Here is a 24,587-nt window from a genome sequence, read left to right as displayed (position 1 = left end):
CGGGTTCACCTTGGGGTCATGATAGGGGCTGTACCAAATGCTTGATGTATTACAATAATTGATTATGATTATGTTGTATTAATAGAAGGGGAGGGGTTATAAGACATTTATAGGGTCCTAGACTACAAATGGACAATATACACTGCTCAAAAAAATAAAGGGAGCACTAAAATAACACATCCTTGATCTGAATGAATGAAATATTCTTATTAAATACTTTTTTTCTTTACATAGTTGAATGTGCTGACAACAAAATCACACAAAAAATGATTAATGGAAATTAGAGTCACACTCAAAATTAAAGTGGAAAACCACACTACAGGCTGATCCAACTTTGATTTATGTCCTTAAAACAAGTCAAAATGAGGCTCAGTAGTGTGTGTGGCCTCCACGTGCCTGTATAACCTCCCTACAACGCCTGGGCATGCTCCTGATGAGGTGGCGGATGGTCTCCTGAGGGATCTCCTCCCAGACCTGGACTAAAGCATCCGCCACTCCTGGACAGTCTGTGGTGCAACGTGGCATTGGTGGGATGGAGCGAGACATGATGTCCCAGATGTGCTCAATTGGATTCAGGTCTGGGGAGCGGGCGGGCCAGTCCATAGCATCAATGCCTTCCTCTTGCAGGAACTGCCGACAACACTCCAGTACATGAGGTCTAGCATTGTCTTGCATATTAGGAGGAACCCAGGGCCAACCGCACCAGCATATGGTCTCACAAGAGGTCTGAGGATCTCATCTCGGTACCTAATGGCAGTCAGGCTACCTCTGGCGAGCACATGGAGGGCTGTGCGGCCCCCCAAAGAAATGCCACCCCACACCATGACCCACCACCAAACCAGTCATGCTGGAGGATGTTGCAGGCAGCAGAACGTTCTCCACGGCGTCTCCAGACTATCACGTGCTCAGTGTGAACCTGCTTTCACCTGTGAAGAGCACAGGGCGCCAGTGGCAAATTTGCCAATCTTGGTGTTCTCTGGCAAATGCAAAACGTCCTGAACGGTGTTGGGCTGTAAGCACAACCCCCACCTGTGGACGTCGGGCCCTCGTGGAGTCCGTTTCTGACTGTTTGAGCAGACACATGCACATTTGTGACCTGCTGGAGGTCATTTTGCAGGGCTCTGGCAGTGCTCCTCCTTGCACAAAGGCGGAGGTAGCGGTCCTGCTGCTGGGTTGTTGCCCTCCTCCACGTCTTCTGAAGTACTGGCCTGTCTCCTGGTAGCGCCTCCATGCTCTGGAAACTACGCTACCAGACACAGCAAACCTTCTTGCCACAGCTCGCAATGATGTACCATCCTGGATGAGCTGCACTACCTGAGCCACTTGTGTGGGTTGTAGACTCCGTCTCATGCTACCACTAGAGTGAAAGCACCGCCAGCATTCAAAAGTTTCCAAAACATCAGTGTTCCCATAAGTGTTCCCTTTATTTTTTTGAGCAGTGTATATACTCATTATAGAAGGTTTAATATTGTTTTTGTCTTTTCTCATCTCTGCCTCAAAGACAATGTGAGAAATGTGTGACTGAGAACTCTGCAGGGGAGTGTAAGAGAAGAGAATAGTCAGACATTCCACTATAATTCAACTTGAGTGGACATTTACTGCTGAGCTTTTAGATAACACAAACTCTTGTTTATATAGTTGTGTAGGCATGGTTTTGGTCTCATGAGTAGAAGGTAATGATGTCACTGCCTACATCACTAAGATATGACTAGGAATAATACAACTCGGACCCTTTCCTAGTTCTTGTTTTCAACTTGTCTGCAATTGCATTAAAGGTTGAATGACTTAATTAAAAGATAGTTTGAATGGTAATTTCACCAGTGAGCCAATGATTGACCAGGAACAATATCCTGCCTGGTTGGCTCTGTCCGAAGGTATTTTCGAAAGGGGAGTCCCCATCCCGTTTTCGACCTGCTCTTGATTTGGATACTAGTTTACTTGAGGGAAATCAGTGTGAATGTTAAACTAAATCAAGGAACAGTCAGTGTATTCAAGTAAACTAGCATCCAAAACAGCAATGTAAAAAAATAATAAGTGCCCTTTGATCACGTTCCATGCATTTAGACAGCCATTTATACACCTAAATCGAGCCAAGTTCACATCTTTTCTCCAGTCCCCAATCCAGCTATGATTAAAAGGCAGTGGACACTGACTGCCAAGCCCCACCCCAAAAAAAAGAATTGCACAAGGAGTTAAGGGCACCAAAAAACAGATTCAGAAAATACAATAGGTTCAGTTAGACTTTACAGAAGAATATTTAATACCAAGAAACCTGGGGGAGGGGTGGGTAGCGCAGGAAAGAGGGGGACTCAAACACTACTGTTCATACTGATTTACATTGAGTGGGGACATGACTCATTAGTCATGGTTACATCCCAAATGGCACCCTATATAGTTAAATACTTAGAACAAGGGCACATAGCGAGCTACTTTTGACCAGTACTATGCAGGAAATATGCAGCCCATGTCTGGCAACAAGCCCACCTTTTCTCTGGAACAAGCAGTGCGGACGATGGTCACATACACATGGTTTACACCCAGAACCACAGATCAAGTGGAAAAAAGGCGGCGATTGGAGAAGCATGGCGCTTGAACCTCGTACAGCTTCAAAATATGGGGCTTTCAGGTTGGTAGTGGGGTGGGTATTTAACACCACCTCCACAGTGGAGGTCCCTGGTTGTGGCACGATAGTGGCCTCACTCACCGCCATATACCAACCACTGCCTGCCCATTTTTTTCTATAAAACCATTTTGTTCTGATAAGAAAATCAAAAGGATAAAAATGAAAGTACATATAAATCTTTCAGGTCCATTTGTAGTTTATTTTGTTAAATTGGTTTCCTTCGCTTGTCACTCCTCCTCGCTCTCGTTCCCCGGTTCTATGTCGGAATCGCCAGTCACTTTTGATTCCATCCTCATGCCTTCCTCCGCCTTGTCTTCCATAGTCTCATCCTCCTCCCAGTTCTGCACAGAACAGAAAATGCACAATAGTGAGATGCTTCACTCTTCATCATACGTCAACCTTCCAATAAAGCCAATGTCAGTGAGAATGTGTTGGTTCAAGAGCAAAAGTGAACTTTACGACGCCTCATTGTATAATCTGTATTGTATTCCTTTCCACCCAAACACAGCACTAGTCCTATGGACCCATAGGGGTGCACATTGTTTTTTTATACCAACTGTTTCCAACTTAATAAAAAGGCTTGGTGAAGAGTTGAATCGAGTGTTAGTGTAAGGGTTATATTGACGATTCCCCTTGCCACTTTATTGTTGAGCCAATGGGTTTTTGGTTTTAGTTTGGCCTTGCCTTCACCTACTCAACATGGCATCTTTTTGGCTGGTTTGCGTAGCTTGCTTACAAGGGAGGATGTTTCAGTTAAAATCATCCCACCGAACACGCACCAAACCAGCGGTAAGTTGTTGGTTGCAAAGCACTGTACTTTAAGTGATTTTTATACTCCCAAGTGATGATTTAAAATGTACAATTTATATAAATTTGTTTGTAAATGTTATTTGAACATCACACATAAGATGCAGCGTTTGTGAATATTTATTGTGCATTTTGTTGTAGAGAAGTCCCACTAATACTAGCTAGCAACTTACTGTGTCTGGGGGGGCTTTGTATATTTTGTACAGTGCGTGAGTGCAGAGTTAGACGTGCAATTTTGTGCTGTACCTATCAGAATAAATCTCCATGACTGGTGCCACAAGTTGGAGTTGGTGTCTATGATTGATTGTACACAAGAGTACCGTTACATTAGTGCTAGGGTAAAAAACATGCACCCATTTGGGATTGGGAAACCCCTTCCTATTTACTTGATAGAGCATTTAACAATCCATCTGTATTCCATCCCACCCACAGACCCTTTGTGTCATCTTAGCCACCTACATCAGAATCCTCATCTGGAAGACCTTCGTCACCTGAAGCATTGTCTTCATCAGAGGACTCTAAAGTGGAGAAGACAAAACTGGTCAGTCATAAAGCCACAGTCCAGACACTTTACAGAACCAATACACAGATGTTTATATTGAACAAAAATATGATCAATTTCAAAGACATTACTGAGTTACAGTTCAAAAGAAAAGTAGTCATTTAAAAAAAAACATTAGGCTCTAATCTATGGATCTCCTGACTGGACAGGGGTGCAGCCATGGGTGGGCATAAGCACACCCACTTGACAGCCAGGCCTAACCAATCAGAATAAGATTATCCAACAAAAATGGCTTTATTACAGAAAGACCCCCCCCCCCAGATGATCATGCAGGTAAAGCTGTGGTGAGTCCAGTTGGAGGTACTGACAAATCTAAAATGTTGGTAGCGAAATGAACAATCAATTCTGGCAACAGCTCTTTTGGACATTCTTGCAGTCACCATGACAATTGCACACGCCCTCAACTTGAGACATTTGTGGTGAAAAATACCACACAACGTGCACCTGTGTAATGTTCATGCTGTTTAATCAGCTTCTTGATTTGCAACACCTGTCAGGTGGAACGATTATCTTGACAAAGGAGAAATGCTCACTAACAGGATGTAAACAAATTTGTGCACAAAATGAAATAAACTGTATGGAAAACTGCTGGGATTTTTTTTTTGTTGCTCATAAAACATGGGACCAACATGTTGCATTTCAATTGATTAGTCAGAACAGAGAAAGAGGAGACTGCCAGAGAGAGACTGAGAACACATACTGAAAGAGGGAAAATAAGTTACGTGAGGAGAATAAACTGAACAAAGCCCTGTGTTGAAGTGCACACATCCCTTCTCGAATGCTGTTGGGGAAACATCCTTATTTGCATTTGAATTCTTAAAAATAAAAATAAATAAAAACGCAGCTATGACACAGGGGTCTTGACTGATTGCTTGATGTAATTCGTAGCGAAAGCAAATGCATACAGTAAGTCAGCTATATTGTGTAGAGTAGCAGTATTTACAGTTATCACTAGTCACGGTAAAGACAACTACAGAGGGAGGACGGTGCCACAAAAAAGGGAATTTAGACAATTGCAAATGGCTCAGAACAGCACATCCAGCCCTTGGATGTACAGAGATTTAACAATAATATGCATGCGAATCTCTCCTGTCTCAAAGTGGAGGAGAGAGACTTATTCACGACTTGTATTTGTGTCTGTTTAAACGAATAGCACAGAGCTCAGGCATCCATGCACACCCCACCAGAGGTCTCTTCACAGTCCAGAACAGACTGAGGTACACAGTACTACTTGGCAGTCTATTCCACATCAGGTAACTGATGCAAGCAGTAGAATCAGATTGTTGCGTTGTTAATGTATTGAAGAGTAGGCACTGCCTTGGCAGCAGCTAATGGGGATCCATAAACACAATACAGCAGAGAATTCATTTCAAGCTATTTTACACATTTTGCCATGGGGCAGAGAAAAATGTTTGAAATGTTTTATAATATCCGAGTGAGACCGACTAACAAAATCAACGGGGGACCCCAGCTGGTAATTTGATCAGGACAACAAGTTTAGAAGCCAAGTTAGTTTACCAGATATCGAAAAAAATTCTTAGCTGACATGGGATAATTGACTGGCAATCAGTGAGACATGAGGAAAAACTGCTGATGCACAACCTAAAATTTAAAAATGGCATCTCAAAGTAGCCACCCTTTGCCTTGAAAGCTTTGCACACTCGGCATTCTCTCAACCAGCTTCCACCTACCCCTTTCCTTCTTAGTCAAATAGCCATAACACAGCCTGAAGGTGTTTTGGGTCATTGTCCTGTGAAAAGAAAAAAAGATAGCGGAACTATGCGCAAACCAGACCCGATGGCGTATCGCAGCCTTGAATTTTACTTATTTTTTAAAATAAATAAATAAATAAAATATATATATATATTATTATTTTTTTTAAAATCCCTGACAGTATCCCCAGAAAGCACCCCTAAACAAAATCACACCTCCATGCTTCAGTGGAAACCACAGCTGCAGAGATCAACCGCTCACCTACTCTGCATCTCACAAAGACACGGCAGTTGGAAACAAATCTCAAATGGACTCAAACAAAAAGGAGTTTTCCACCGGTCTAATGTCCATTGCTTGTGCTTCTTGGCCCAAGCAAGTCTGTTATTGGTGTCCTTTAGTAGTGGCTAATTTGAAGTAACTCGACTATGCAGGCCTGATTCATGCAGTCTCATGAAACAGTTTCATCATAGCGCTTGATGGTTTTTGCGACTGCACTTGAACTGTCAAAAGTTCTTGACATTTTACAGATTGACCTTAACGGTTTAAAGTAAGACTAATTTGCTCATTTGAGCTTTTCTTGCCATAATATGGACTCTGTCTTTTACCAAATAGTGCCATCTTCTGTATACCACCCCTACCTTGTCACAACACAACTGATTGGCTGAAACGCAGTAGAGAGGAAATAAATTTCACAAATATACTTTTAACCTCTGGGGTGTGGGACACCATTTTTCAGAATACAAGCCTGAAACAATATCTAAAGACTGTTGGAAGCAATAGGAAGTAAAATTAGAGTCCTAAGTCATGGGATACTGTATAGGCAGTCAGTGGAAAACTACGAACATGTAAAAAAAAATATAAAAAAAACACTTCCTGGATGGATTTCTCAGGTTTTCACCTGCCATATCAGTTCTGTTACTCAGACATTATTTTAACAGTTTTGGAAACATGTTGGTCACGTTATTCATGGAAACATGCATTTAGATCTAGTTTGTTTTGAATTATGTACAGTAAGCAATTTTGTCAGCAGATTGTGTTAATTGTAGCATATAGCCAGCCTCCCTGTGCTTTGTTTCAACTAATGCATATTTTGCCTAGTGGCGCGTGCTGTTGACTTTGCCACGAGACAAATGTAACCAGTCACACAATCCAAAAATCGCAGAAGAAAAAGATACAGTTTGTCTTAAAGTAACGTTATACTATTAGGGTTGTAACGATTCACCGATAAGCATTTGTCCCAGGTTCAAATGTTAAAGATGAGTGCACCGGTCAGCGGGAGCAAAAACCCATACATAAAGGTTCATATACAATTTTACATAACTTTTAATTTAAAAAAAACAACCTGTTGTGACAATTGAGGAGCCCTCTCCTTCAGTTCAGTAGCCTTACAAACTGTCAAGCATGTAACTGCGTATTACTGTGCCCCAAGTGCGGGAGACAGCTGCTCAGGGGTAGCCAAGTCCTGCTCAAATAGGCTATTCATACTTCCAAATGGCACAGTCGGCATTCATTCAGATTATTCCCTTAATAAATAGTTTTGCTTTAAACAGTCAGTGTCATTTAACATGGAAATGGTAATTTCATAAAGAACAGCTATCATTTTGACGAGCGGCACATGGTCTAAACCATGTGCTTTTGAAACAGGCTGACAAAAGTTAGAGGGTAGTGCGTACGGCCCAGTACATCACTGGTGCCAAGCTTCCTGCCTTCAAGGACCTCTATACCAGGGCATTCAAAATTGTCAAAGACTCAAGCCACCCTTGTCAGACTGTTCTCTAAGACCACATGGCAAGCGGTACCGGAGCGCCAAGTCCAGATCCAAAAGCCTTTTACCCCAACGCCATAAGACTCCTGAACATCTAATCAAAATGCGCCCCCCCCCCGGATAATTTCTATAGACAGGCTGAAATCAACACCAAAGAGTGATGGAGAGGACCCACTATAACTGCTCGGCCATCCTGAGTTCAACGAGCTAGTCAATTGGTCATTTCTACAGTATATTATTAGAGCATGTCAAATTTGTGTTGGTAAATACCCATTGGAAGACATTGTACATTTCCAATGTATTTAATGAGGGATTTTCCATCACCAAATGGACAGGCTGGAATCACAGTGTCAGTGTTCAGTAGACATATGCTATATTGTCAGTTGTGAACATGCTCTTCTGCAAGTTAAAAGCGTCCATTGCATATCCATAAGGACAACAGACTATAAATTAGACATGCTGATGCAACATCGAGAAATTCTTACTTTTTATGATCAAACATGAAATAGACCTAGGTAGATTGAGGGCTTAACATAGTGATATATGATTTGGTCAGTATATGCGCCAGTTGGAAATGTTCTGACTTTTTGGTTTGGAAGCCGTCTTCCTATGATCATATATGGAAAATGGACAAAATCAATAAAATAAGACAAATGTCCATACGGTTACAACATGTATAGACAATTTCACCCTTGGGACTTGACTTTGAGACCATTTTCCATACTATAATCTACAGAAGCGCGCTCACCCCCTATGGGATTTTGGGTTTATTACACTTGGCGTTTGCCACCTTCTCATTGCAGTATGGTTTTGATGAACTGCCGCCCATTTGAGTGGCATTTTCGATTGGTTCGCCCAGTGGAAATAAGTTGCCATTAATTTCGCTCCATTTCATGGGGTCTTCCCTTACCAAGAAGACGGATTATTACTGAGTAGCTGAGTTAGTCGACTTAAATCAAGTTAAGTCATGAATATACATCCCATGCGGTTCAATAAACCATTTTATAAAGCGCTATAATTAGAGACCGGGTCAAGTGTTTACAGAAAATAATTGTGGGGGGCTTTGAATTGAACGCCACCGCCGTGGCGTCGGTCACCCGGTATCAGGAGTAATCGTAGTTTGGTGTGCCCTGCTGTGTATTAGCAAGTCTGACTAAGGATATACAAATGTCCTGGAATGCAAATCCTAACCAGCAATTTGAGTAGATAATGAGCTAGGAATAACAATGCATCATTGTACTGTAAAAGAGACAGCTTATTCAGATGAGATCCTTTGCGTATATCAAATACAATATCTCCACCATTGGCGTCAATCCATTACCCTAAACCTTCCATTAATAGCCCCAGTGTTTATTTGCTTAAAACACTGGAAACAGGTGGTTAGAGACAGGCTTCTATTTGAGCCAGCATCTTTTCCTTTCTCAACTCTTTGGGACAGGGGGCAGCATTTTCACTTTTGGATAAATAGCGTGCCCAATTTCAACTACCTGCTACTCATGCCAAGAATAGAAGACATGCATATTATTAGTAGATTTGGATAGAAAACATTCTGAAGTTTCTAAAACTGTTTGAATCATGCCTGAGTATAACAGAACTTGTAGCAGGCAAAACCTGAGGACTAACCATTCAGAATTATTTATTTTTGAGGTCGCTGTCTGTTCAATGTGTTCTCACGGGGAAACTATATTTCTTAGGCACTTGTTTGCAGTTCCTACCGCTTCAACTGGATGTCACCAGTCTTTGGAATTTGGTTGAGGTTATTCCTTTGTGCAATGAAGTACGGCCATCCTGGAAAAGGGTAACGCTGTTGAGTTGGCCAAGACTTGAAAAGTAGCATTAGTTTCCTCTCGTCCTCTATTGAAAACAGATAGACCCGTCTTAAAAATCGATCAAATTGAACGTTTAAAAATACTTAGTTGTATTACAAAAGTAGTTTGTAATATTTAGGCAAAGTTTACAGGTAACTTTAAAGATGTTTTATAGTGACTTTGCTCAAATTGGAAGTGTTGTTTTTCTGGATCAAACACGCCAAATAAATGGACATTCTGGATATATATGGACGGAATTAATAAAACAAAAAGGACCAATTGGGATGTTTATGGGACATATTGGAGTGCCAACAAAAGAAGCGCGTCAAAAGTAAAGCATGTTTTATATTTTATTTCTGCGTCGTTTGTTTACTGCTGTGCTATCATCAGAAAGGCTTTTCGGCGAAAGCATAAGAAGCTTTTTGAAATCTTACATGTTGGCTCGATTCACAACGAGTGTAGCTTTAATTTGCTATCTTGCATGTGTGATTTAATGAAAGTTAGAATTTTATTTGAATCTGGCATTTTCCCTGGCAATTGGCCAAGTGAGACATTTGGGTCCCCCTATCCCAGAGAGGTTAATGCATATGGCATTTGCTTAAATTGTAGTAATTTTATACAATGCACTGTTATCATTTACAAATCCTTACCTTGTTTCTTTGATCTTAGTAAGCGTCTATAAAAATATAGATATATTCTCCTCTGAATTTTTTAGTTCTTACTTCTGCCACGAGAAGGCCATCTGCCAATTTCTTGGGAGTCGGTTCTCCCGAAGTTTACTGTTTGCCAGTTAGCTAGTAGTTCTCAGCCAATGGCTAGCAGTTTTACTAGCGATAAAAACAGATTGCCATAAATTGTGTCATTCCGAAATTATTTAATGTAACAAATCAAACCTTGTAAACAAGTCATGGTAATTCATTAACCATGCAAACGCATTTAGACCGGGCGTTTGTTGAAATGTGTGCCGTTGCCCAGTAAAAAAAAAAAAAAAAAGTGGGGACAAGATTCTGCATTTAATATAAGTTAGGGTATATTAGTTGTGAGACAAATCTAATTAGACTAGAGCTCCTACAGATAAATGGTGCATTAATTTCTTAATTTGCACAAACATTAAATTGCTCTCCTGCGCTTTCAAATCAGTGTCAATGAAGTGAAGGATATAAAGGGAACACCACTTAAGGGAGCTGAAATGCACATAGTGAATGTGTGAAGAGAAAATGGAAAAGTGGGCAGTGTGGCCATTACCCTCTTCATAGACTAGCTTGGCCGTGTGGTCCACGTCTTTGACTTCGTTGCTGCTTGTCGCCACCTGGTGGAGGGAAGACATTATTTAAAGGCAGCAGTTAACACAAGTGGGAAAAACCTAGCAGTAACAGCGGCTCAACCACAAACTGGTAGGCAATACAAGTTCACCAGAACGGGATCAACGAGTACTGATGCGAGTAAAAAGCTGTCCTTGGTTGCAACAACCACTACTTAGTAACAAACTGCCTAGAAGCAAAATATGTACAAAAACGGTTCTTCGAGGGCTCCATGAAATGGGTTTCATGGCTGAGCAGCCACACAAGACAGGAACACTACAAAATACAATGATATTCTAGACAATTCTGTGCTTCCAACTTCGTAGCAACAGTTTGGGGAAGGCCCTTTTTGGTTTCAGCATGACAACGCCCTTATGCACAAAGCTACATACGTACGTCAACGAGATCGGTGTGCCATTTGCCATGACCTCAAACCCCATTCAAACAGCTTTTGTAGAAATTGGAACGCCAACTGCGAACCAAGCCTCATCTCCCCACATCAGTGCACCACCTCACTATTGCTTGTGGCTTAATGGAAGCAAGTCCCCACAACAAAGTCCAAACGGTGCATTCAGACCCCTTGACTTTCTACACATTGTTACATTAGTGCCATGTTATAAAATTGATTAAAACATTTTTCCCCCCACCTCAATTCACACACAATACGCCATAACAAAGCTAAAAACAGGTTCAGAAATGTTAACTGTAGTAACTGAAATATTTCCGTAAGTACTACTTTGTTGAAGCGCCATTGGCAGTGACTACAGCCCTGCATCTTCTTGGGTATGACACCACAAACTCGGCACACCTGTATTTGGGAGAGTTTCTCTCATTCTTCTCTGCAGACCCTCTCAAGCTCTGTCAGTTTGGATGGGGAGAGTTGCTGCGCAACTATTTTCAGGTCTACCCAGATGTTCGATCGGGCCCAAGTCCAGGACACAGACTTCTCAGAAGTGTGTGCTTAGGGTTGTTGTTCTGTTGGAAGATGAACCACCACGCTTCACCATCGGGATGGTGCCAGGTTTCCTTCAGACGTGGCGCTTCGCATTCAGGCGAGTTCAATCAGACTAGAGAATCTTGTTTCTCACGGTCAGAGTACTTTAGGTGCCTTCCGGCAAACTCAGAGCAGGCTGTCATGTGCTTTTTACCGAGGAGTGGCTTCAGTCTGGCCACTACCATAAAGGATTGAATGTAGGAGTGCTACAAAGATGGTCGTCCTTCTGGAACGTTCTCCAATCTCCAGAGGAACTCTGGAGCTTTGTCAGAGTGACCATCAGGTTCTTGGTCACCTCCCTGATCTTGTCCGTTCACCCAATCGCGCAGTTTGGCCGGGCCACCAGTTCTAGCTAGAGTTTTGGTGGCTTCAAACTTCCATTTAAAAATTATGAGACCACTGTTCTTGGGGACCTTGAAAGCTGCATACATGTTTTGGTACCCTTCCACAATCCTGTCTCGGAGCTTTACGGGCATTTCCTTACACCTCAGCATGTTTTTTTCTCTCTGACAAGCACTGTCAACTGAAGCAGGTGTTAATTGGAACTACCCATTCCGGATCCGGGAGAATTGTCATCAACTAGCATAACACAACAGTCAAAAAATATTCATATGAAATCACAAGTGAAATAGTGAAAGACAGCGTAGCCTTTTGTTAATCACCCTGTCATCTCAGATTTTGAAATTATGCTTTACAGCCAAAGCAAGACAAGCGTTTGTGTAAGTTTATCGATAGCCTAGCATAGCATTATGTCCAGCTAGCAGCAGGAAGCTTGGTCACGAAAATCAGAAAAGCAATCAAATTAATCATTTCCCTTTGATGAGCTTCGGATGTTTTCACTCACGAGACTCCCAGTTAGACAGCAAATGTAAGATAGATATTTGAAACACTTAGGATTGATTATAAAAAACATTTGCCATGTTTGTCAACATTATGGATATAATTTGGAATTTGTCTGCGTTGTCGTGACTGCTATTTCCGGTGGATTCCTGGCCATAGCGCACCAAACCAACAGAGGTATTTGGATATAAAAAATCTCTTTATGGAACATTTACTGTCTAACTGGGAGTCTCGTGAGTGAAAACATCAAAGGTAAACAGTTAATTTGATTACTTTTCTGATTTGTGACCAAGATTCCTGATGCTAAGTGTACATCATCTTATGCTATCGATAAACTTAGACGCTTGTATTGCTTTCGCTGTAAAGCATAATTTCAAAATCTGAGACGACAGGGTGATTAATGAGTGTGGGGAAATGCTTGCACTTCTAGTTCAGACCATGAAGTAATATCTAACAAGTAATCTAACAAATTCACAACCACTACCCAATACACAGAAATGTAAGGGATGAATAAGAATGTGCATATAAATATATGGATGAGCGATGGCCGTGCGGCATAGGCAAGTAGATGGTACAGAGCAGTATATACATATGAGAAATGTAGGATATGTAAACATTTAAGTGGCGTTATTTAAAGTGATTCCTTTATTTAAGTGGCCAGAGATTTGAGTCTGTTAGTGATGGCAATTTAACAGTCTCATGGCCTAAAAGCTGTTTTTCAGTCTCTCGATCCCAGCTGTGATGCACCTGTACTGACCACGCCTTCTGGATGAACAGACAGTGGCTTGGGTGGTTGTCCTTGATTCTTTTGACCTTCCTGTGACATCGTGTGCTGAAGGTGTCCTGGAAGGCAGGTAGTTTGCCCCCCGGTGATACATTTTGCAGACCGCACCACCCTCTGGAGAGCCTTGCGGTTGAGGGCGGTGCAGTTGCCGTACCAGGCGGTGATACAGCCCGACAGGATGCTCTTGATTGTGCATCTGTATAAGTTGGCAAGTGTTTCTGGTGACAAGCCAAATTTCTTCAACCTCCTGAGGTTGAAGAGGTGATGTTGCGCCTTCACCACGCTGTCTGTGTGGGTGGGCCATTTCAGGTTGTCCATGATGTGAAAGCCGAGGAACTTAACTTCTCCACTACTGTGACGTCGATGTGGATAGGGGGGGTGCTCCCTCTGCTGTTTCCTGAAATCCACGATCATCTCATTTGTTGACGTTGAGTGAGGTTATTTTCCTGACACCACACTCCGAGGGCCCTCACCTCCTCACTGTAGACCGTCTTGTCATTGTTGGTAATCAAGCCTACCACTGTGGTGTCTATAAACTTGAGGATTTGAGTTGGAAGCGTGCATGGCCACGCAGTCATGGGTGAAGAGTGAGTACAGGAGAAGGCTGAGAACGCACCCTTGTGGGGCCCCAGTGTTGAGGATCAGCGGGGTGGAGATGTTGTTTCCTACCTTCACCACCTGGGGGCTGCCCGTCAGAAAGTCCAGGACCCAGTTGCACAGGGCGGGTTCGAGACCCAGGGTCTCAAGCTTAATGAAGATTTGACGGTACTATGGCGTTAAAAGCTGAGCTGTAGTCAATGAAAAGCACTCTTACATATGTATTCCTCATGTCCAGATGGGATAGGGCAGAGTGCAGTGTGACGGCGATTGTATCATCTGTTGACTTATTGGGGCGCTAATGAAATTGGAGTGGGTCTAGGGTATCAGGTAGGGTGGAGGTGATCTGCTCCTTGACAAGTCTATCAAAGCACTTCATGATGACAGGTGTGCAATGGGGTTATAGTCAGTTCAGTTACCTTAGCTTTCTTGGGAACAGGAACAATGGTGGCCACCTTAAAGCATGGGACAACAGAATGGGATAGGGATTGATTGAATATGTCCGTAAACACACCAGCCAGCTGGTCTGCACGTGCTCTGAGGAACGCGGCTGGGGATGCCGTCTGCGCTGGCAGCCTTGCGAGGTTTAACAAGTTTAAATGTTTTATTCACGTCGGCCACGTAGGAGAGCCCACAGGCTTTGGTAGTGGACTGTGTCAGTGGCACTATTGTCCTCAAAGCGAGCAAAGTGGTTTAATATGTCTGGGAGCAAGACGATGTCGGCGACGGGGCTGGTTTTCTTTTTGTAATCCGCGATTGATTGTAAGACCCTGCCTAATACGTCTCGTGTTTGAGCAGTTGAATTGCTACTCCACTTCGTCTCTACACTGACACTTTGCTTGTCCGATTGCCTTGCGGAGAGGACAGCTACACTGTATTTCGGTCATGTTTCCAGTCATCTTGCCATGATTAAAAGCAGTGGTTCGCACTTTCACATGTGGCCATCATTCCAGTTTCTGGTAAGGGAAGATTTTAATGGTCACAGAAGGAACGACATCTCCGATGCACTTGCTAATAAACCCGCTCACCGAGTCAACGTATGCGTCAATGTTGTCTCAGGCTATCCGGAACACATTCCAGTCCACGTGATCGTGGCTGTACCAGCTCTAACATATCCCGAGTGAGCCATGTTTCCGTGAAACAATGTTACTATCTCTGATGTCTCTCTAGAAGGAAACTCTTGCCCTAATTTCATCCACCTTGTGATCTAGAGTTTGGCCCTTGGCGAGTAATATGCTCTGGAGTAGGGGGTCTGAGCCTGACAAGTAGGCTGCTAAGTCTGCCTCTCCTGCAGTAGGCAGGTGGAGGTCCGAATAAAGGATTTCCTTCGGGAAATTTCCATCTCCAATCAAAAATCAAATCAAGAGTCGGCTTTCTATTCCGCAACAAAGCCTCCTTCACTCACGCCGCCAAGCTTACCCTAGTAAAACTAACTATCCTACCAATCCTCGACTTCGGCGATGTCATCTACAAAATGGCTTCCAACACTCTACTCAGCAAACTGGATGCAGTATATCACAGTGCCATCCGTTTTGTCACTAAAGCACCTTATGCCACCCACCACTGCGACTTGTATGCTCTAGTCGGCTGGCCCTCGCTACATATTCGTCGCCAGACCCACTGGCTCCAGGTCATCTACAAGTCCACGCTAGGTAAAGCTCCGCCTTATCTCAGTTCTCTGGTCACGATGGCAACACCCATCCGTAGCACGCGCTCCAGCAGGTGTATCTCACTGATCATCCCTAAAGCCAACACCTCATTTGGCCGCCTTTCGTTCCAGTACTCTGCTGCCTGTGACTGGAACGAATTGCAAAAATCGCTGAAGTTGGAGACTTTTATCTCCCTCACCAACTTCAAACATCAGCTATCTGAGCAGCTAACCGATCGCTGCAGCTGTACATAGTCTATTGGTAAATAGCCCACCCATTTTCACCTACCTCATCCCCATACTGTTTTTATTTATTTACTTTTCTGCTCTTTTGCACACCAATATCTCTACCTGTACATGACCATCTGATCATTTATCACTCCGGTGTTAATCTGCTAAATTGTAACTATTCGTCTACCTCCTCATGCCTTTTGCACACATTGTATATAGACTCCCCCTTTGTTTTCTACTGTGTTATTGACTTGTTAATTTGTTTATTCCATGTGTAACTCTGTGTTGTCTGCTCACACTGCTATGCTTTATCTTGGCCAACTAGCCTACCTGGTTAAATAAAGGTGAAATAAAAATAAATAAAAAAAGACATGTTGGTAAGTTGTCATCGCTTTTATATCCAGTAGCGCTTCCCGACTGTATGTAATAACACTTGAGATTTCCTGAGAACCAGGGTTTGGTAGGGACAAAGGGCACATCAAACAGGGAAAGGCTCTCTTTTCAATGTTGCTGCACTATCAATGACTGGCCATCAAAGGGTCAGTCACTTTTAATACAGGGTAGTAGTGGCTTCACTGTCTAATCATCTATCTCAAACAGTTTCACCAAACCCCTACTCAAGTACCCCCAACCAGTTCCACTTATTTGGGTTATTCCAGCATTAATACACCTGAATGAATTGGTCAATCACAACCCTTGAATAAGTGGGCCTAGTTTCGGGACCCATCTGTGTGTAGAGTAATGGGAATGGCACTGGCATTAAAATAATACATTTGTGAAAGATTAACTATTTTGCTACAACTGCTGAGACGTACCTGTGTCATGAGCAGATAGAGCTTGCCGTGCAGCTTGGTCAGCTTGTGGAACATCTTGACTCTACTCTCAATCATGTGGTACAGTACTCCCAGCTGAAACACCAGGTCTGGCAACTGGCACAGAGGATTGAACACACATAAATTAGTATGCATGATAGCATTATTCCTTGGATTTGTTTAAATGAAGATTAAATGTTGGCCTGGTCATTCTGTCAATAACACTGAGTTTAACTAATTTCTCAAGAGCAAGGAATTCAAAGCTTAAAACTCAAGACTCAACTACCATATGATTTGAGAGCTACTGGGATCTACCGGGGAACAGTGGGTTAACTGCCTTGCTCAAGGGCAGAAAGACAGATTGTACATTGTCAGCTCAAGTATTTGATCCAGCAACCTTTGTTACTGGCCCAACGCTGTAACCACTAGGCTACCTGCAGAGTAACTGTATTGCTGCTATTCATTCTGCTGGTCAAGCCATGTTGTAGACCTGAAGCTTTAAGGCACTACACAAAGACACTCATAAACTCACAGAGGCTAAGTAGGAGGTGTGCTGCATGAGAACCGCCTTGAGCCATCGCACCATCAGCACTGCCCTGTAGTACAAATGGGAAGAGGAGTTAAGGGTGCAGATAGGTTCACTTCAGGCAACAAGATCTGGGGATTTAGAAATGACACCAATTGATTTGACTAAAACGGCTCAAAAAGGTAATATTGATGTAAAGCTAAAGATAGTGAACAAAATGGGTATTACAGATTCATTCCTGACAAAAAACGAATTTCTCAGCACAATATTGATACTCTTAATTTTAGCATCAATGTAGAGAAATACTAAAATTCATCATGCGAATGCTGATATTGAGATCTGACCATATCTGATAACAGATTCGACAGTGTTCACTTACGTGTATGGATGCCCTTGCATTCTCTTGGTGATCTCCTCCACCAATGGCAAGACGGCAGGGAGGGGTACCCGCGCAACGGTTTTCTTTATCAACATGTCCTTCCGGGTCTGAAACACTTTCTGTGGGGCGGAGGAGAGACCAATGACAGAAGAGACAAAGACTAATAGTTAGAAGTGTTAAGAATGTCAATTCTAAATTGATGTCACCTACATTAAGGAGGCAGAGATGTCTTGGATCTTACTGTCCAGTAAACTATTAAGATTTAAGGAATTGTTTTACAGTCAAAGGATCATGTTACTTTATATGCGTTTGGCCTTACTGCCAAAAGCATTGAACAGACAGCACCCCACCCCCTCAATTTTTTGCCAATATCTGAGAGAAGTCAGGACACCTTGGAATTGGACATGTATTTAACCACTTATTTTGGTCACTAAACAGTGTCCATATACTGTATACTCCCATTAATGTTTGACTGGTACTGGGGGGGCCTTCATACCAGTCATGTGGGAGTCCAAGAGGGTGTCTAATACCCAACCCCTCCGACCTCAGCTTAGTCTTCATGCTGCGTTAATTTGGGCGTCGGGGTGCTAGGGTCAGTTTGTATCTGGAGTATTTCTCCTGTCTTATCAGGTGTGAATTTAAGTATGCCCTCTAAATATTTTTCTCTTGAGGAATTTTTCCTAGCCACCGTGCTTCTACGCCTGCATTGCTTGCGGTTTGTGGTTTTAGGCTGGGTTTCTGTACAGCACTGTGTGACATCAACTGATGTAAGAAAAGCTTTATAAATACATTTGATTGATTGAGCAGAACCACCAACATGTAGAGTAAAGGCCAAAAGCTTAAAACGCTCATTCAAGGGTTCTTTCATTTTACTATGTTCTACATTGTAGAATAATCGTGAAGACATCAAAACTATGAAAACGCATACGGAATCATGTAGTTACCAAAAAAAGTTAAATAAAAATAAACATTATATTTGAGATTCTTCATAGTAGACACCCTTTGCCTTGACAGCTTTGCACGGTTGGCATTCTCTCAACCAGCATCATGAGGGAGTCACCTGGATTGCATTTTAATTTACAGGTGTACCTTCTTAAAAAGTTAATTTGTGGAATTTTACTTCTTAATGCGTTTGAGCCAATCAGTTATGTTGTGACAAGGTAGGGGTGGTATACAGAAGATAGGGCTATTCGGTAAACGACCAAGTCCATATTATGTCAAGAAAAGCTCATAAGCAAAGAGAAACAGTCCATCATTACTTTAAGACATGAAGGTCAGCCAATTCGGGAAACAGTATGAATTTTGGTTTAGGTGCAGACACAAATACCATCAAGCGCTATGATGAAACTGGCTCTCATAAGGACCGCAACAGGAAAGACCCAGAGATACCTCTGCTGCAGACAAGTTCATTAGATATCAGCCTCAGAAATTGCAGCTCAAATAAATGCTTCAGTTAGTGAAATTGAAACTTTTGAAACTAAGTGGGTTAACTGCCTTGTTCATCTAGTTTGCACTTAGTGGGACTAATATTTATTTTTAAACTGGACAATGACCCAACACCTCCCGGCTGTGTAAGGACTATTTGACCATGGCCTCCACAATCACCCAACGTTAACACAACTGAGATGGTTTGGGATGTGATGGACCCCAGAGTGAAGGAAAAGCAGCTAACAAGTACTCAGCATGTGAGAACTGCTTCAAGACTGTTGGAAAACATTCCAGGTGAAGCTGGTTGAGAGAAAACCAAGTGTGTGCTTCCGTTCAGAAGCTATAAACTCAGATCACTAGCTGACAGATTTGTATGGGATTTTAGTATTATGCTAATTAGACTTCCAATGACCCCAATCATACATCCAAAGTTGTGTCAAAATGGCTTAAGGACAACAAAGTCAAGGTATTCAAGTGGCCATCAACAAGCCCTGACCTCAACCTACAGAAAATTTGTGGGATGAAGTAAAAAAGCATGTGAGCAAGGAGGCCTACAAACCTGACTCAGTTACACCAGCTGTCAGGAGGAATGGGCCAAAATTCATCCAACTTATTGTGGGAAGCTTGTGGAAGGCTACCCAAAACGTTTGACCCAAGTTAAACTATTTAAAGGCAATGCTACCAAATACTAATTGAGTGTATGTAAACATCTGACCCACTGGGAATGCGATGAAAGACATAAGCTGAAATAAATCACTATTATTCTGACATTTCACATCAGTAAAATAAAGTGGTGATCCTAACCGACCTAAGACTAAGATTAAATGTCAGGAACTGTGAAAAACTGAGTTTAAATGTAATTGGCTAAGGTGTATGTAAACTTCGACTTCAACTGTATACAAAAAAAAGAGTAAACTCACATTGAGGATGTTGGCGTCCTTGCTCTCCAGGCCCTGCACCAGCAGCACCGCAAAGTTGTCGGTCTGTAGAGAAGGGGCCCCCTTGACACCCTTTTCAGATGACATCTCAATCTTGCCCAGTCGCTCCTCTATAGACATCTGAAGAAGAAAAGGATGAGTAGCAGTGATAGAGTTAACGTAGTTAAATGAGGGTGGCAACTTGGCAGCTGACCAATGAGGGAAGATCAATACAGTATTGTTTTTGCTGTGCTACAATGTATTCACTCCCTTGACTGGATAAGGCACAGGACGGCGCTCAACCTTAAGCGAGTGGACAGAAACTTTAGCATGGTGTCGGATTGCATTTACTACTGAGAGTAACAATTCTACCATGCATGATGAAAGAAACTGGTCCTCAGTAGTGCAGTTGGTAGAGCATGGTGCTTGCAATGCTCTACCAACTGCACTACTGAGGACCAGTTTTATTAACTGGTCCTCAGAATTAACTAAAGTCTCATTCATTGACATTTTTACCAAGGAGATCAGTCACGCAATTAAAACATTTACAGTATTTTTCAATGTAGAAATTAGCATTGAAACGAGTCTTGTTGAATGATGACTTTATTAAGGATCCGCTCCTCAGTAAAGAGCACATGACAGCCTGCTTGGAGTTTGCCAGAAGACACTTAAAGGTGCAGATTCTCTGGTCTGACAAAACCAAGATTGAACTTGTTGGGCTGATGTGATGCTTGGCATTCTAGAGGAAATCTGGCACCATACCTATGGTGAAGCATGGTGGCAGCATCATGCTGTGGGGGATGTTTTTCAGCAGAAGGGACTGGGAGATTAGTCGGGATCGAGGGGAAAAGATGAACAGAGCAAAGTACCGAGATCCTTGATGAAAACCTGCTCAGGACCTCAGACTGGGGGAAAAAGGTTCACCTTCCAACAGGACAACGACCTGAAGCACACAGCCAAGACAATGCAGTAGTGGCTGTCTCAAAGTCTCGAAGTGTCCAGGAAGTGAGCCCGAGCAAACATCTCTGGAGAGACCAGCAAACAGTGCAGCAGCGCTCCCCATCCAACCTGAGAGAGCTTGAGGGTCTGCAGAGAAGAATGGGAGAAACTCTACAAATACAGGTGTGCCAAGCTTGTAGCGTCATACTCTTTGGCTGTAATCACTGCCAAAGGTGCTTCAACAAATTACTGAGTAAAGTGTCCGAATACACTGTATGTACGGCAGGACTAAATCTGAGAGATGGGTAGGAGCAAGTCCATGTAATGGTTTGTAGTATAACCTTAAATCAGCCCTATCCTGAACAGGAAGCAATCCCCGATCTCTTTCCAGGTGTTCTAACACATTTGTGTCTTTGAATCCCTACACGAGGTGTCATGATGTTTTTTTTTTAATGGGGCCTTGTTTTGATAACCTTTAGTCAAAGTTCATGTTGTCAGTGAGTATTGTTTAGACAGGATGAACCGCCCCCACCTACCGTCAACCAATCATGTCAATACGGACCTATGCGGAGCCCTCCGCATGTGTACACTCCTGCCGGCGCCACTTCTATTTCTTAGGGCCCAAATACTGTTCATAACTTTTCAGACCTCTTGTTGGAGAGAATTTGCCGTTTTTACTTAGGGATGGAATCTGTGGAATGTGCCCCGCAGATGTGTGAGCTCTGGAACAGGCATCCTATGTTAGTTAGGCAGAGTGCGACGCTGGGCTACTGATATTCCCTGGGGTTGTTTGGCAGGTAAAATTTACTTGTAAGGGCAATGGCTGTCAACAGATGCTTTCTTATTTGACAGTTAAGGAAAGGACGCATCAGTTGTCACAAGATATTTTCGGAAGGTAGAAATGAATATGGAGAAAAAAATGATTGTGAATCAGCGATTCGTCATTCGAGTATTTTTCTGACCTCTGCATTTCGATTGGTTTGAGTATCTTAACCATTTGAATTGGCAACCGATGCGTATCGGTGAATAGTTGCATCCCTAACATATTCCCTTAGACTGTTTTTATCCAAAGGGTCTTAGTAATGCGTGCATACATTTTACGCATGAATGTTCCCATCAATTTAACCAACAGATGTTTTAACAAGGAACTGCTGTCGGGTGCAGATTTATCCTCGGTGATTAGTACAAATCACAATTCCGCAGGTGTTTGCATCTTTAGAATTTCTGAAAGTGAGGGTACATTTGGCACATACACTTCTGCTTCTCATTCTAGTACCTTCAACAGACACCTACCCCCAAAACTTTAGAGCATCTGACAATTACACAAGATTTAAGTTCTGGGTTTTTAGAGATGACTTCAAATATTCATCTTAAGTCAAGGTTTTTATTGCTATCGCCAACAGAGTTGAGGGGCAAGTTGGAGTCAGGTATTTGAGCAAGAAACACTCAGTGTTCAAACTTGAAAGGCCAAGTTGGTCTTGGTTGGTGTATGCAAGACAATATACCTCTTTGGCATCTGTGCCCTTTCTCTTCTCGGATCCCAGGGCTCCTTTGACCGGCGCTTGGTGACCGGGAAGCCCAGGGACGACAACTTGGCTCTTGGCATTAACTACTGGGGTTTTCACCTGTAACAAGAGAGTGTCACCGTTTTCCCATTTTTACCAAACAAACCACTCAACTTCTATGACCCATTTCCCAATCAACATGTACATTTTTAGAAAACAACAATGCAAGCTTTCAGGGATCAGGGGTGTGTTTAAACTCATGCTCTGATATTGTCACTCAATTGAGCAACGCAACAGTAACGTGCCATCCCACTGGTTCAGTTGCTCAGAACAGTAAATAAAACTAAATTGCTGCCGCTGGCAATTACCTTGGAGACTGTGGTTTCCATGGTGAGGGAGAGGGTGGTGTGGACATCACGGGTCAAGCAAACATGTCTCTCTGCCGTGTTCACCTCCTTAAGGAGGGGACAGTCAGTTACGGTAAAAATAATTGAAATATAAAGCACTATACATTTCTATAATTATATCTGCTGTGTTACAATGTATTCACTCCTCCATTGACTGGGTGAGGAACAGGACAGCACTTGCCGTGAGGAAGGAGTGAAACAATACTTCATTCTACTGACCGAGTAAGACAGAATGTCTGTGCGTAATGGCAGGAAGGGACAGGGGGATACCTAATCAGTTGAACTGAACACATTCAATTGAAATCTGTCATTTGCATTTAACCCCACCACTCTGAACAGGAAGCATTTTGCAGAATATTCCGTAAGGTCTACCTACTCACATTTCGCCTCTAACCTAAATATGTGGCGAAGTGTACAAACCAAATTAAAAACATTCCTTAAGTGTTAGCTGTATATTGAAAAGCCAATATGACGCTCAAGTCAGGGACATTGCTAGAGTTTTGTCATCAGCCTAGATTTAAAACAAACATTTATTAGCTAGAACATTTAACTGTGACAGTCATTTTTGAAACGTTAGAATAATTGCACACTGGAGTATACAACACATGTATGAATTCAACTCACCACTCTCTCCATGACAGGCTGCAAGTGGTTGCCGTAGGCCAGCAGCAAGCTGTGTGTGTCTGTAGTGAGGGCCGCAGCCAAAAGAGGAACGGGAATGGGGCTGTCCTCCACCCCAGTCATCTGCACTGTACACAACGGGGACAGGGGCTTCTTGCAGGGCCTACAGAGGAAACAATAATATTCATTAATGAACATGACATTGGTATCAAAGAAGTGTGCCATGTAATGTGTACCAATACTATAATTACAAAACTAGAGAAATGTATCAGTTGTCAGTCCTATATAATAATTTATAAACACTGCACTGAAAATGTTGAATTAAGCTCAATCAATGAAAAACACCCGCTGTGTGAATAATGTGTGCTCCCAAGTGGCGCAGCAGTCTAAGGCACTGCATCTCAGTGATAGAGGCTTCGCTACAGCTACCCTGGTTCGAATCCAGGCTGCATCACAACCGGCCGTGATTGTGAATAGGGCGGCACACAAATGGCCCAGCGTTGTCGGGGTTTGGCTGTCATTGTAAATAAGAATTTGTTCTTAACTTCTTATGGCTGGGGGTGCTGTTTTCACATACGGATGAAAAGCGTGCCCAGAAGCTAAGATGTTATTATTAGCATATTTGGATAGAAAACACAGATTCTTAAACTGTTTGAATGTCTGTGAGTATAACAGAAATCATATGGCAGGCAAAAACCTGAGAAAAATCCAACCAGGAAGTGTGAAATCTGAGGTTTATAGTTTTTCAAGTTATTGCCTTTCCAATATGAAGTGTAAATGGGGTCATATTGCACTTCCTAAGGCTTCCACTAGATGTCAACAGTCTTTAGAACCTTTCAGGCTTCTACTATGAAGGGGGAGCAAATAAGAGCTGTTTGAATCAGGGGTCTGGCAGAAAGCCATTAGTTTAGTCACTGAGCACAAGCTCTGTTCCTTTTCATTTCTAAAATGAAAGGAATTGTCAAGTTGAAACTTGAAGATTTATGATAAAAACATTCTAAAGATTGATTCTATACATCGTTTGACATGTTTCTACGAACTGTAATAGAACTAATTTTGCTATGAAGCTTCTTTGAAATCTGGCACAGCAGTTGTAGTAACCTCTTGAAACTAGGGGGCACTATTTTTATTTTGGGAAAAATAACATTCCCAAAGTAAATCGCCTATTTCTCAGGACCAGATGCTAGAATATGCATATAATTGACAGCTTAGGATAGAAAACACTGAAGTTTCCAAAACTGTAAAAATATTGTCTGAGAGTATAACAGAACTGATATTGCAGGCAAAAGCCTAAGAAAAATCCAATCAGGAAGTGAAACCGTTGTGTTCCTATGCACCCCTATTGGCCACTGAAAGGGATATCAACCAGATTCCTTTTTC

General features: G+C 42.4%; 1 protein-coding gene across 1 annotated transcript in view; it reads right to left on the bottom strand.

Moving 5' to 3' along the window:
- Window positions 1–2,239: 2,239 nt before the first annotated feature.
- The window catches only part of wdr43 (WD repeat domain 43), a 31,449-nt gene continuing 9,101 nt past the window's right edge, over window positions 2,240–24,587 (bottom strand). The window contains exons 8-17 of the mRNA XM_024439712.2: window positions 23,211–23,370; window positions 22,548–22,634; window positions 22,180–22,299; window positions 19,739–19,876; window positions 17,391–17,509; window positions 17,018–17,081; window positions 16,489–16,602; window positions 10,524–10,587; window positions 3,890–3,948; window positions 2,240–2,964 (exon numbers count right to left, since the gene is read on the bottom strand). Of these exons, the coding sequence (XP_024295480.1) occupies window positions 2,851–2,964; window positions 3,890–3,948; window positions 10,524–10,587; window positions 16,489–16,602; window positions 17,018–17,081; window positions 17,391–17,509; window positions 19,739–19,876; window positions 22,180–22,299; window positions 22,548–22,634; window positions 23,211–23,370 (1,039 nt within the window). The 3' untranslated portion in view covers window positions 2,240–2,850. The remainder of the gene's footprint in view (window positions 2,965–3,889; window positions 3,949–10,523; window positions 10,588–16,488; window positions 16,603–17,017; window positions 17,082–17,390; window positions 17,510–19,738; window positions 19,877–22,179; window positions 22,300–22,547; window positions 22,635–23,210; window positions 23,371–24,587) is intronic.

The sequence above is a fragment of the Oncorhynchus tshawytscha genome, linkage group LG12 (assembly GCF_018296145.1).
Source record: "Oncorhynchus tshawytscha isolate Ot180627B linkage group LG12, Otsh_v2.0, whole genome shotgun sequence".
Lineage (NCBI taxonomy): Eukaryota > Metazoa > Chordata > Actinopteri > Salmoniformes > Salmonidae > Oncorhynchus > Oncorhynchus tshawytscha.
The sequence above is the reverse complement of the archived record's forward strand: the minus strand, read 5'-3'. Positions and strand labels throughout refer to the sequence as shown.